Genomic DNA, 12,473 nt, shown 5'->3' with positions numbered 1-12,473 from the left:
ATCCAGAACCCACCTGCAGCACCTCCCCCCATTGCCAGAAGGAAGGGGTGGAATTGCTGTGCAAAACCTCCAAAACAGCTTGTTGGTTTGGGGGCAAGAATGTTGGTTCTTTGTGGTTCTTGTATAAGCCTACAACACCTGGTATTCCAAGGCGGTCTCCCATCCAAGTATTAACCAGGCCTGGCCCTGCTTAGCTTCCGAGATCATGGAATAAGCCTACAGCACCCGGTATTCCCAGGCGGTCTCCCATCCAAGTACTAACCAGGCCTGCAGGTTATTATACCAGGAAGCAGCCCCTGGACAGAGCCCTAGAAAGAGTTCCTCTAGAATTACAGAGTGCAGCAAATTGCTTTCACTCCTGCTCAGCTACTGTTTCTGGGTGAAGCAAAGACAAAACCACTTCCAAGCCCTTTTTCGTGTGGAATGTGCTAATCTCAGCCAATGGGCCTCACAGGCCACAGTTTGCACAAAGCTTCTACACCCCACTCCCTGCCTGCTCAGACCAAAAGGGGGGTGCAGAGGTGCAACCACACTGGTTCCCATAAACTCAACTGGGTTTATGCAGTTTGTAGCTAAACAAGTGCATCGGTAAAGCAGCTACCACGTTTTCCAGACTCACAAAGAGAGTCTGGTCCAACAAGAAGCTGACGGAACATACCAAGATCCAGGTCTACAGAGCTTGCGTCCCGAGTACACTTCTGTACTGCAGCGAGTCATGGACTCTTCACTCACAACAGGAGAGGAAACTGAACACTTTCCACATGCGCTGCCTCCGACGCATTCTCGGCATCACCTGGCAGGACAAAGTTCCTAACAACACAGTCCTGGAACGTGCTGGAATCCCTAGCATGTATGCACTGCTGAAACAGAGACGCCTGCGTTGGCTTGGTCATGTCGTGAGAATGGATGATGGCCGGATCCCAAAGGATCTCCTCTATGGAGAACTTGTGCAAGGAAAGCGCCCTACAGGTAGACCACAGCTGCGATACAAGGACATCTGCAAGAGGGATCTGAAGGCCTTAGGAGTGGACCTCAACAGGTGGGAAACCCTGGCCTCTGAGCGGCCCGTTTGGAGACAGGCTGTGCAGCCTGGCCTTTCCCAGTTTGAAGAGACACTTGGCCAACAGTCTGAGGCAAAGAGGCAAAGAAGGAAGGCCCACAGCCAGGGAGACAGACCAGGGACAGACTGCACTTGCTCCCGGTGTGGAAGGGACTGTTACTCCCAAAGTGGCCACTAGACGCTGTTCCAGAACCACCTTTCAGAGCACGATACCAGAGTCTTCCGAGACTGAAGGTTGCCAACATGGAGCAATCATACTTTCTGATCACATGGCTACTGTGAGCTCTGTTGTTAATTGGAGGGAGGGGAAGAAACCCCACTGAACGACTGGCTGCAGTGGAACTACTTCTGAGTAGAGCTGCAAAGGACTGGGATGCTGTGGTAAGCCTCACAGCTCTTGCACATGACCCTCCCCTGCTCTCTCACAGTCCATCCCACCCCCTCCCACCCTGTTTACAGATGGGCAGGGACAGCAGGGGAGTGTTTAAAGACACACACACACCCCGAAGCAGCCCCATTTTTTCCATGGCTGGCTTTTTAAAGGGAATGACTCAAGTCTTTTCGAGTTGCAAAAAGGCAACTCAGCAACTCAGAAAGTGCCCCTTCATTTTCAAGTTGAGCCCTGGGAAGTGGAGACTCATGACTTGACTCAAGTCATGCTGGATTTGCCTATCCTTGGTTACCACACCCTCAAGGTCCATGGTCAGAAGCCAGGGCCTCATCTGCTCAGGCACCCAGGTGCAGGAAGCCCAAGTCGGTCATGGTAGCAAAGGAAAGACATCAAAGCCATTCACTCCAGAGCCCAAGAAGCTGCAAGGAGCTGGATGGGAGGGTGGGGAAAACAGAAGCTCTGATTGAGAAGAAGTGCCCAGGACAGGCGCTCCTGAGCAGTGAGGGGAAGCCCCGCCTTAGGTGGAGAGTGCATGGGGGGTTGCCCTGACCCCAGAAAGAAGTGGAGGTGAGTGCAACAGTGTCCAGAGAGCCCTAGCTGTGCTGGGCCAACCTGAGGGCAGCCATTGGGATGAGGAGGACTGGCGGGGTGTGGGACCACAGTGGTTTGCCCCCACTGGCTGAGCTCAGGAAGCTGGGCAGGCTGGCCAAGGCCCTGGAGCTGCACGTGCCTGCATGAACTTTGAGCCTCCAGGTCACCCCTGTTCTGGGTAAATCACTGACCACTCTGGCTGACCCCTGAAACCAGATGGGCCAAAGGCCGCTCAGATGGCTGATCAGGCAGAGTCATGTGGATCCTCAGGGCAAGAACTCCCAGCCAAGGACAGCCAGCTGTGCTTGCCTGGGTGCCTTCCAGGTCCGCAAACTCCAGAAGAATCCAGATAATAGCTGCCCCAAGAACAGGAACAAATTGACATGTGCCCAGGGATTAAACTGTGTGAGAAGTCACCTTTGCTGCACACACTTCCCCTAGAGACCTTGGGGCTGCTGCTGAATTTGAGGCCACCGAGCAGCTCATCAGGAACAGACTCTGGTGGGGGGGGGGGGACTGTTGTGAAAGGCAGCTGAGGTCTTGCAAACTCCACTTGTGAGCAGACAGCCCCAGTTCAGGTTCTGCAAAGCTGGGCTCTTAGAATCCAGCTCATCGGACTGGGAACGGAAGAGTTTTGCGAAATGCCCCTTGGCTGTTCCGCTTTCTCTTGGCTTCGGGGAGGGGGAGATTCAGCCCGGGGGGGGGGGCTGGCACCTCCCACGCCTGCACGCAGCAAGCAGGGACCTGCAGTCAATATTTGCCCCCGGGGGACGGCCGGCAGCCCAGCGAGCCCCGTCTGCTTGCCAAGGGGAGGAGGACGGCGGGAGCCCCTTCCCTTCCCCTCCCGCTCCCTATATAGCGGGGCAGGCGCGCCGGGCAGCGCTGCGGGGCGACGATGGTCTTCCTCGGGGAGCCGCTGGGCGCGCTCCTGGCCGCGGCCCTGGCCGGCCTGCTGCTGCTGCTGGCGCTGCTCTCCTGGCGAAGGAGCTTCGCCGGCCTGCCGCCCGGGCCCGCCCCGCTGCCCTTCGTGGGCAACATGCTGCAGGTGGACGTGAAGGAGCTGATCGCGTCCCTGCGGGAGGTGAGCGCCCGTTCCAGGGAGGAAGGGGTCGGCGGTGCCCGGGGCGTCGCCAGCCGCCTCCCTGAAGCTGAGGGGCAGCTGGAGTCCCTGAGGAGGCTGCCTCTGAGCACGCACAGAGGGCCGCCCCCTCACCAACCGGAGCTGGCTGGAGCCCCAGGACCTGCTTTCTGCTCTGCCCTGCCCTCTGCCCCTCCTGCTGCTGAGATCGGGTGTGTTGGAGGGTCTTCCTGCCTGGGTCATCGGTTCTGAGGCCGAGCCGCAGGGGGGGGCAGCAGCTGTGCCAGGCAGAATGGCCAGAGCAAGACACCCCCCCCCCGTCAGGCAGGGCACCCCAGGGAGGGGAGGGGATGCCACACGCCTGAGTCCCAACTAAAGGGGAGTTGGGTGCAGAAAGTGGTTGGGCCTGCCGGGTGTTGGAGCAGCTTCTCTGCCTGCAGAGCCGGGCAGGAGCCGGGCAGAGGCTCCAGCCTGGGCACAGCTCTCTCTGCTGTTTGCCCCTTTCTCAATCTCCCCTTCAGCCTGCGGTCTGTTTGCAGACATTCAACTGTCTTGGCAGAGCAGAGCACCTGCACCTGCCACAGCATCTTTGCCGAGTTGCCACCTTCAGGGTGTGTGTGTGTGTGTGTGTGGTTGTTTTCCATCCTGCTGTTGCCCACCCTCTGAAAACTGAGGCCAGAGGGTCAGAGCCCCCCCCCCCCCCGGCCTTGCATGTGAAGGTCCCAGCAGGCTGAGCCCTGCCTGCATCTCCAGGAAAAGACTGCTTCCTGACGGCAAGCTTGGAGAGGCTTCCCTGGTTTGCCCCAAACCCCGGGCTGGAGCCGCCCGCCTTTGCTCCACTGGCTTCCTCTCTCCCCAGCTCAGCAAGACCTACGGCCCCATGTACACCTTCCACCTGGGCTCTCGGCCCTGCGTGGTCCTCTCTGGCTACCAGGTGCTGAAGGAGGCCCTGATCGACAGGGCGGAGGAGTTCAGCGGCCGAGGTGACTTCCCCGCCGTCCAGATGTGGAGCAAAGGGAACGGTGAGGCCTGCCTGGCTGAGGGGCTGCGGGTGGCACCGGGCTGCAGGAAGGCAGGGGCACCCTCCCTAACCCAAATGTTGGGGCTGGGTGTGGTGCTCAGGAGGGCAGGAAAGGCACTCTGCGCATGCTTGAAAAAAAGTCTTTGTGGTCTGTTCATGTACTCCTGGGACTGAATCTGGGCATTTAAAAAAAGGTTCCGGGGCTGAGACATATAGGGGCACACACATGCACAGTGCTGTGCCCTCCACTCTACCCATGAGGATGACCAGGGCTGCAGGTCCTTGGGGGTCTTCAACTCCTCCTGGGTCTCTTTGGGCAGTGTGGCTAGGAGCGCACGCCTTGGGGGGCATCACTCAAGGATCATGCAGACCGAAGGGTAGCATAGCCTAGGCCCTGTTCAGTGCCCCTTTCTGGATGAGGCCACAAGTGTGTCGTGGCTGTTGTGCCAACCTTCCTCCAGGTTCCCCCCCTCCCCACTTTATTTTCACATCAGGTAGCTCAGGCTGGGAGAGAGGCAGTGATCCACTCAGCTGATCACCCTCATGGGGGAGCCACAAACATGACATCCTTGCCCCCCCAGGGATCGTGTATGGCACTGGGGAGCGCTGGAGACAGCTGCGCAGGTTCGCCATCACCACCTTCAAGAACTTTGGAATGGGGAAGCGCTCCATCGAGGAGCGGATCAAGGAGGAGGCCCAGTTCCTGGTGGCAGAGTTCCACAAAACTCAAGGTCTGTTGTGTTGCTGGAGTGGGATGGGGGCTTACTCCACCTCTGTTTCCTACACAATCAAGGGCTGACCTGAGGCAGCATGACAAATGCTGCACCCCTTACCCAGTGATAAGCCAGCCTCTGCACCTCCCACTCCCCCATGCTCCAGCTCAGCACCCCACCCCCACAGTTCCGCTTCCTCTCCATCCCCTCTTCCTTTTCTAGTCCAGGGAGTGGAAAGAGGAGAAGGAGCAGTGGAGGCACGTAGGCAGGAAGAGACAGGAGCCCCCATCCATCTGCTGCTTGAGGGGACTTCTTCAGTTGGCCTCATGAATGGGCGGGCCCTGTATATGCTCCTTGGGCGTCTTCTCTTCCCTGCTACTCACCCCTCACTGAGCAGTGCTACGGTCTCCAGCCTGCACCTTCCTCCTGGGTTGTGCCACTGTGGCTGCTGCTTGACTCTGGTCCTCCAAGGTGCAGCACAGCTGCCTGGCAAGTCGCCATTGGCTTTCTCTTTCCCTACCACTCCAGGCCAGGGAAATCTCCCATTTAGACTGCTCTGAAAGGCCAGGGAGAGAGGTGGCCACTGCCCAAGCCCTCCATGTGCTGGGCTCAGGAGCCTTACAGTGACTAAGCCTGGCCAAGGGCCAGGGATGGAGAGCAAGGCCTGTTCTGCCCCAGGTACCCTCACCTCCATTTCCCATTTAAGCCCCTCCGGGCAAGGCCTTGTCCTCATAAACCTGGTAAACCACCAGCCACACCAGATGGCATGAGAGAGAGTCAGGAGAGCAGATGGCTGTGACCTTGGCCAAAAGATGCTGCTGCTGGGCTTGTCCCTGGAAGGAGCTTGTGAAAGGGGATTCTTAAAAGAATAACTTGCAGCTGTTCTCTGTGTTGACAGGCAAGCCCTTCGACCCCACCTTCTTCCTGAGCTGTGCAGGTTCCAACATCATCTGCATCCTGGTGTTTGGAGACCGTTTTGAATATACAGACAAGAAATTCCTGATGCTGCTAGACCTCATCAACAACAACTGGAAGCTCATGAGCTCCACCTGGGGGCAGGTGAGTCCAAATCCAGAGGAGAAACGGGGGGGGGGGGAGGTGCCAACTTCCCCCACTATTGTTTATATATATATATATAAGGAGGCTTTGCTTATTCTGCCTGAACAAACTCTGTGTTCCTGACCTCATGGACTTCTCAGGACTTTAGAGAGGTGTAAACCTGTGGGAGAGCTGGAAGGGCTGACCCTGCAGAGATCTGTGTGGAACTTTGTGATTCAGAGGCAGCCGACCTCTAAATATCAGTTGCTTGGAGGCAAACAACAGGGAAGGCTTGTTGCCTTCCTGCCTCACTTGTGGGCTCCCCAGAAACCACTGCTTGTCACTGGGAAGCGGGAGGTGGGACTGGCTGAGCCCCCAGCCACCTGGCAGGGCTCTGCTTGGGCACCTCCGACTCCAAGTACATCCATCTTCTCTCCAAAATGCTCTCCAATAATGTGTGCTCTCTTCCCTCCCCCCCCCAACTGCCACCCCTTCTGCAGCTGCTCTTCACCTTCCCCAAGATCATGAGACACATCCCTGGCCCTCACCGGCAGATTTACAAAAACTACCTGAAACTGGCAGCCTTTGTGGGCGAGCGGCTGAAGCTGAACAGGCAAACGCTGGACCCCAACTCCCCACGGGACTTCATCGACTGCTTCCTCACCAAGATCCAGCAGGTGTCGTGGCAGCGACTGCTCCCCCCCCCCCCAGCCAGGGCACATTCCCTCCCTACTTGGGAACTACAGTTCTGGGGGGAGGGAGAGACATGTGGCTCTCCAATAAGCTTCTCTGCTTCCTCTCCAAATCTTCTTTCCCAGGACTCTTGGGGGAAGCAGCCATGATGGCCTTCTGGCTGGGGGTTTGAGATGCTAACAGGGAGGGTCCCGTCCTTAATTCAACAGGGAGGGAGTTCCACAGCGGTGGTGTTGCTACCTAGAAGGCCCTTCCCCTTGTTGCCATCAACAGAACTTTGGCTAAGGGCAGCGTGCACAGGAGGGTCCCCCCAGGTGACCCCAGGGGCGGGCCATCTCATGTGGGAGCAGGCAGGCCTTCGGATGCCCCCACCCCAAGCCCCGAACGCCTCCATAGGTCCAAATCTGCTCCTGGAATTGCGCCCAGCAGCAAACCAGCACATTCAAAGGGGCAGCACCTGCTGGCACCCCCAAGCCCACACAGGCTGTGGCATTCTACGCCCACTGCATTTTCCAAGCAGACTTCAACGGCAACCCCACACAGCCCTGGGCACGTCTCAAATATCTCAGCTTCTGTTTCCCACCAGTAAAGTGGCCGCATTGCCAGTAGCCTCAACTGGCGCTGTTCCTGCCTTTCGTCTATTGACTACCGGGGAGCAGGAGTGTCAAACCAAGAGCAAACCTGTGGGAGACCCTAACCCCTGCTCCTGCGCCCGCTTTGACCCTCCCTGCCGCAAGGGCAGCTCAGCCATCTCCGGCCAAGCTGGGTCAGCAACCCCTTCCTCCCGACAGGAAAAGAACAATCCCAGCTCCCACTTCAATGAGGACACCATGTCCAAGACGACTGTGAACCTGTTCTTTGCCGGGACAGAGACTGTCAGTTCCACCCTGAAATACGGCCTTCGGATCCTTATGAGACACCCAGAGGTGGAAGGTGAGCCTCGGGAGGGGGGCTTATGAGGACGCCACTCAGCCACTGTGACTGGGGGTGCAAAAGGAGATCTGGGCTCTGGCGGAGAGGTGGTAGGACCAAGTGGAAGCGCTTCAGGCGGGGACAGAAGCCCCACCACATGTTGTTGGCAAAGTAGGTGTAGCCAGCCAAATGGTTGTCTGCAAGTTCCCGTGGCAGTGTGCTTTTGTTCTTGTGCATGGAAGCTGAACCCAGCCCAAGAGGAGATCCTGGCCACAGCAGCCCTGAGCGTCCTTCAGTCTGTTGAAATCAGCAAGCTGAACTCTGCCCCGGACCTCTCTGCCTCTGTGGAATTCCCTCCCCCTGCAGCTGCCAGTCTTGCTTGCCTGACGCTGTCCTTTGCACGGCAAACTGCAGCTGCCTGTGTCCTGTCAGACCACTGTGGAACTCTTCCACACTTGCAGAGAAACTCCATGAAGAGATTGACCGAGTCATTGGACCGAACCGCAGCCCCTGCATGGAGGACCGGAGCCGGATGCCCTACACGGATGCCGTCATCCACGAGATCCAGCGCTTTGCTGATATTGTCCCCATGGGGGTGCCCCACACCGTCACCCGGGACATTGAGTTCCGTGGATACAAACTTCCCAAGGTGCAAAAAGTTGACTCTGTCACCGTTACAGCATGAGGAAAGCCCTGCTGGATCAGGCCAAGGGGAGCCCTCCCAGTCCAGCCTTCTGCTCTCCACAGTGCCCACCAGGAAGGCAGGCTCTGTCCCGCCAAGGGCCTCCTGCGACTGCTAATTAGACTGTAGCTGGTGGTGATGCATTGCCATCAAGGCTGGGAGCTGTGGGGAGACCTCTCCTCTGATTTGTCCTATCCCTCTTAAAGTCACCCAGGCAGGTGGCCATCACCACACCTGGGGGCTGCAGATTCCTCAAAGTAGTGACGCAATGTTGGAAGGGACCCCTTCCGTTGCCTGCCCCAGCTTTCCCACCAGTCTGTTTCATTGGGTGACCCACTTTGGCTCTAGGAGGGCGAGAGAGGGAGGGCAGCTCCTCCAGATCCACTCTTTCTGCACCCTGTGGAATTGACTGGTCTCAGTCCCGCCCCTCCCCTTTAATGGCCATTTTTTCCACACTAAGAAGCCTCCAGCACTGTCTCCTTCCTTGAGGCTGCAAGCTCTGAATCTTCTGCTTTATTCCTGACCTCTTCCTGTCCTGTGCCCCTTTGCCAGCCCTGCGAGATCCTTCTTGAGTGGCAGTAATCCAAGTGTGGCCACGCCAGAGATTTATGCAGGGACCAGCTAACATTTGCAGACTTCTTCTCAATCCCTTTCCTGACACACTGAGCATGGAATTTGCCTTCTTCGCTGCTTCACTGGGCTGCTGCACTCATTGGGCTCTCCAACACTACCCGTGGCTCCCTTTCTGGTTCGTCACAACTGCTCCGACCCCATCAGTGCATACATGAAGTTAGGATTTTTACCCCAGTGTACATCTCTTGTCACATCATTGAACAACATCTGAACCTTTGGGCTACCCATCCACCCAGTTTGGAGGATCCTTTTGGAGCTCTTCACAATGTGCCTTGGCTTTAACCAGCCACAATAGTTTAATGCCTTCTGCAGACTTGGCCACCTTGCTATTTACCCCCATTTCAGATAATTCATGAACGAGGTGAAAAGCACCAATCCCAAGACAGTTTCCTTCACCATGAAAATTGCCCATTTAATTCTCCTCTTGGCTATCTGTTCTTTAACCCAGCCTCTTATCACGTGACTGCTAAGTTTACCCAAAAGCCTTTAATGAAAGACTTTTCCAAACCCCGTTCTGAAAGCCCAAATATGCCATCTCAACTGGATGGCCTCTACTAGATGCCTGTGGACACTCTCAAAGAAATCCAGAGGGTTAATGAGGCAGAATTTGCCCCTGCAGAAACCAGGCTGATTCTCCTCCGGCAAGTCTCATTCTTTAGAGGTTTCATAATTAATCTTTAATTACACTTTCCACCAATTCACCCAGACAGATGTTAAGCTGACCAGGATCCTTCTGGATTATTTTTTAAATGTTGGAATTACACTGGAGTCCTCTGGCACAGAGGCCAGTTTAAATATTAAAGGAACACCACTTGAAAAAGTATCTCTTGCCCAGTAAGCAGGGAGTGATGCCTTTAACACAGTTCTGGTTGTTTGCTTTGCTGTTTTTAGCCATGACCTCTTCCTGTTCTGCTTTGCATCCCCCATTGCTGGGGTGCCATAGCGTGTCCGGCGAGAGCTGGCAGCTGCAGCTACTACTCTGAGGGGACAACACTCTGCACATGTTTAGAATCACATCCTTTTCAAAAACACAGGGGCGGTGGTGTACGGCTCTGTTTTGCCCCCCCTCCCCAGGAATGGCTCTGAAGGGAGGGGACACTCCCCCCCCCGCCAGACTGGGTGCTCCGCCCCCCTCCAGCTACGCCACCGCACAGGGGTTAGGAATGGGGTTCCAAAATGCTCAGTGGTTTTCCTCTGGACAGTCCAGAGAGATCTCTGTGCCCAGAGACACCCCTACAGAGACACCTTTTGACCCTGAAGGAACATTAACTGGGCACCCTGAGCTATGAGCCTGTTGCCTGTCTAAGCAATGGGCACCTCTTGAGCAAATGCAGCAGAGAGGACACACCAGAAGCCTTCTCAGGTGAGCCTCCTATTAATGCGTGTCCCCTGTTAGCCAAGAGCCCTCCACTGCAGGCTCCCCCAGGCTCAAGGGCAGACCCCCCCCTCCTAACTGGCACATTCTCTCCCTCCTGCTCCAGGACCTCAACATCATCCCCCTGCTCTGCACATCTCAGTTCGACCCTACGCAGTTCAAGAATCCGAACACCTTTGACCCGACCCACTTCCTGGATGACTGTGGGCGCTTCAAGAAGAATGATGCCTTCATGGCCTTCTCCGCAGGTAACTGGTGCAGACCGGCTGAGGCACAGCCAGGCATCTGGTCCTCTGGGCCTGCCTGGTGATGGCCCCCCAGCCTCCCCAGTTCTACTGCCATTCTAGACATTCACCGGGCAGAAAACCCCATGTGGGGCATCCTTCTGAGTAAACCTTCAAGGGCTCACTCTGTGAAAAAGGTTTCCAGGAAGTGGGTGGGAGGAAAGGGACCTTTCTCTGCCTGGAAACCTGGAGGGGGAGCAATGCCTCTAGGCTAGACCCAGCATCAAGGCGTCTGCAAGGAAAGGCATTCTGTGCATGCTCAGGAGGAGCACAGACTGTGGGAACTTCAAAGAGAGGGCCTATGGCTCCCAAGCAGCCTTCTAGTGATGGGGGCGCAGGCCTGTGGCTTGGGAGGGCTGCAGGAACCCACCCCTGCCACCTGTCCATGGCGCGGAGCACAAGCCATTCCCGACCCCCCCCCCTCTCCCCTGCAGGGAAACGGCTGTGCCTGGGCGAAGGTCTGGCCATCATGGAGCTCTTCATCTTCCTCACCACCATCCTGCAGAACTTCAAGCTGAAGCCCCTGACGGCCCCTGAGGACATCGACGTCACCCCCGAGTCCACTGGCCTGGGGAGCATCCCCCGCCCCTACCGGTTCCGCCTCATCCCCCGGTAGGGCAGCCCCACCAGAGCCCACCAGCCGTGGGGCCTCCACAAGGCAGAGCCGCAGACCAAGGGCTCCTCGCTCATGCTGCTGCCCCTGCCTCAGCACCCGCTGCTCGGCCCCGGTCTGCGTGTCACTGGGCTCTGTTCCTCCACCCCATTCCCGGAGCTCAGTGCCTGGCTCGCCAGAGGGTCCCGAGGAGTGTGCAGCAGGAGGGGTTCTGCAGAAGCCTTTGCAGGCCTTTCCCTGGGCCCAGCCCTCCCTCCCTCCCTGTGTGTTCTTTCTATCTTGACCCAATCCCCTCACGTGCCTCCCAAACTCCCACCAGTGCCTTTGTCCTGTCCCTGTCTCCCCCAGTTCCAGCCCCCCAGAGGGCTTCTGCTCCTTCCCTGAATGCTGAATGCTCAACACCACCTGCCCACCCCTTCCTCCCAGTCCCTCCTTATTGACCCACCCTTTCTGCCCACCTTTTCATCTCCCTTTGATCTCAACTGGAACCCTGGCTCTTCATGTACTTGTTGCAGCACTTGCCTCTTCCCCCCCCTTGCCTGTCTCCTCTTGCAGACTGTAAGCGCCTCGTAGGCAGGGACCAGGCTGTGTGGCTGCTGGACGTCTGCAGGTTGTCGTTTTTGGGGAAACTGCTTGTCTCAGAAGGGGATCCCGTACTGTCCTGTGACCTTTGACCAGTCCCCTCTCAGCCATCAATGCAGGAAGTGTGTCGTCGCCTATTTCCTCTTCGCCTTTAGAGCACATTGCTCTCTTGCTTCCTGACTTCCAAATGGATGGATGTGCGGTGCTGAGAAGGTCTATGGTCTCCTTCACCATCCCTCCAGAACTGCACGTAGGAGGAGGAGCTATTTAGGGCTTCTGAACTGCGTTAAGTGAGAGGATTCCCTGGTCATAACCAGGTGCTGTACAGATTGTGCCTCTTTATTCGCATGGGTTCCTTTCCAAGCACTCAACTTAGCAAATCAATTTTAAAAACAAAGTTTCTTTGCTCTGGTGATTTAAAAACAGCCTTGCTGACCTTTGTGATGTAAGATAGGAGTCATTAAGAAGACAATCCATCAATCAGTCCTCTTGCAAGAGCTTAAAAAGGCACTTCACTCAGCCCCTCCCTTCACCAGTGCAAAGCGATCACCTTCCTTTTGTGCTCAGGGGGAAGGGGGGGTCGCCTGGAAAGAGATGGATTGTCAGCCAGCTGCCCTCTCTCTCTCATTAAGGAGGCTATTGTTAGAGGACTGTTCAGTTTTTAAAACTGATTTTAAAGGGGTGCATTTTTCCCCTCCTCCAGGGATCAGCACATCCTTCTCATTTGCAGGGGCCATTCGTGTTGAGTCAAATCCGTGTATAAAAAAATCAGTGCATAACAAGTTCACAGACTCCTATTTCTGTGAG

General features: G+C 56.5%; 1 protein-coding gene across 1 annotated transcript; it reads left to right on the top strand.

Moving 5' to 3' along the window:
• The first annotated feature begins 2,937 nt into the window (after positions 1-2,937).
• LOC136661125 (cytochrome P450 2F3-like) lies at positions 2,938-11,087 on the top strand. Its single transcript, XM_066638144.1, has 9 exons — positions 2,938-3,123; positions 3,980-4,142; positions 4,723-4,872; positions 5,753-5,913; positions 6,393-6,569; positions 7,377-7,518; positions 7,959-8,146; positions 10,294-10,435; positions 10,906-11,087. The coding sequence occupies exons 1-9, from the start codon at positions 2,938-2,940 to the stop codon at positions 11,085-11,087; spliced, it is 1,491 nt and encodes a 496-aa protein (XP_066494241.1).
• The last annotated feature ends 1,386 nt before the right edge of the window (positions 11,088-12,473 follow it).

This window comes from Tiliqua scincoides, chromosome 10 (genome assembly GCF_035046505.1).
Source record: "Tiliqua scincoides isolate rTilSci1 chromosome 10, rTilSci1.hap2, whole genome shotgun sequence".
Classification (NCBI taxonomy): Eukaryota; Metazoa; Chordata; class Lepidosauria; order Squamata; family Scincidae; genus Tiliqua; species Tiliqua scincoides.
The sequence above is the reverse complement of the archived record's forward strand: the minus strand, read 5'-3'. Positions and strand labels throughout refer to the sequence as shown.

Bases quoted from the DNA above. Each gene is read 5' to 3' on its own strand.
- LOC136661125 (XM_066638144.1), top strand. From the start codon at position 2,938: ATGGTCTTCCTCGGGGAGCCGCTGGGCGCGCTCCTGGCCGCGGCCCTG. The intron at 6,570-7,376 runs GTGTCGTGGCAG...TCCTCCCGACAG, and splicing joins TCCTCACCAAGATCCAGCAG to GAAAAGAACAATCCCAGCTC. The intron at 8,147-10,293 runs GTGCAAAAAGTT...CTCCTGCTCCAG, and splicing joins GTGGATACAAACTTCCCAAG to GACCTCAACATCATCCCCCT.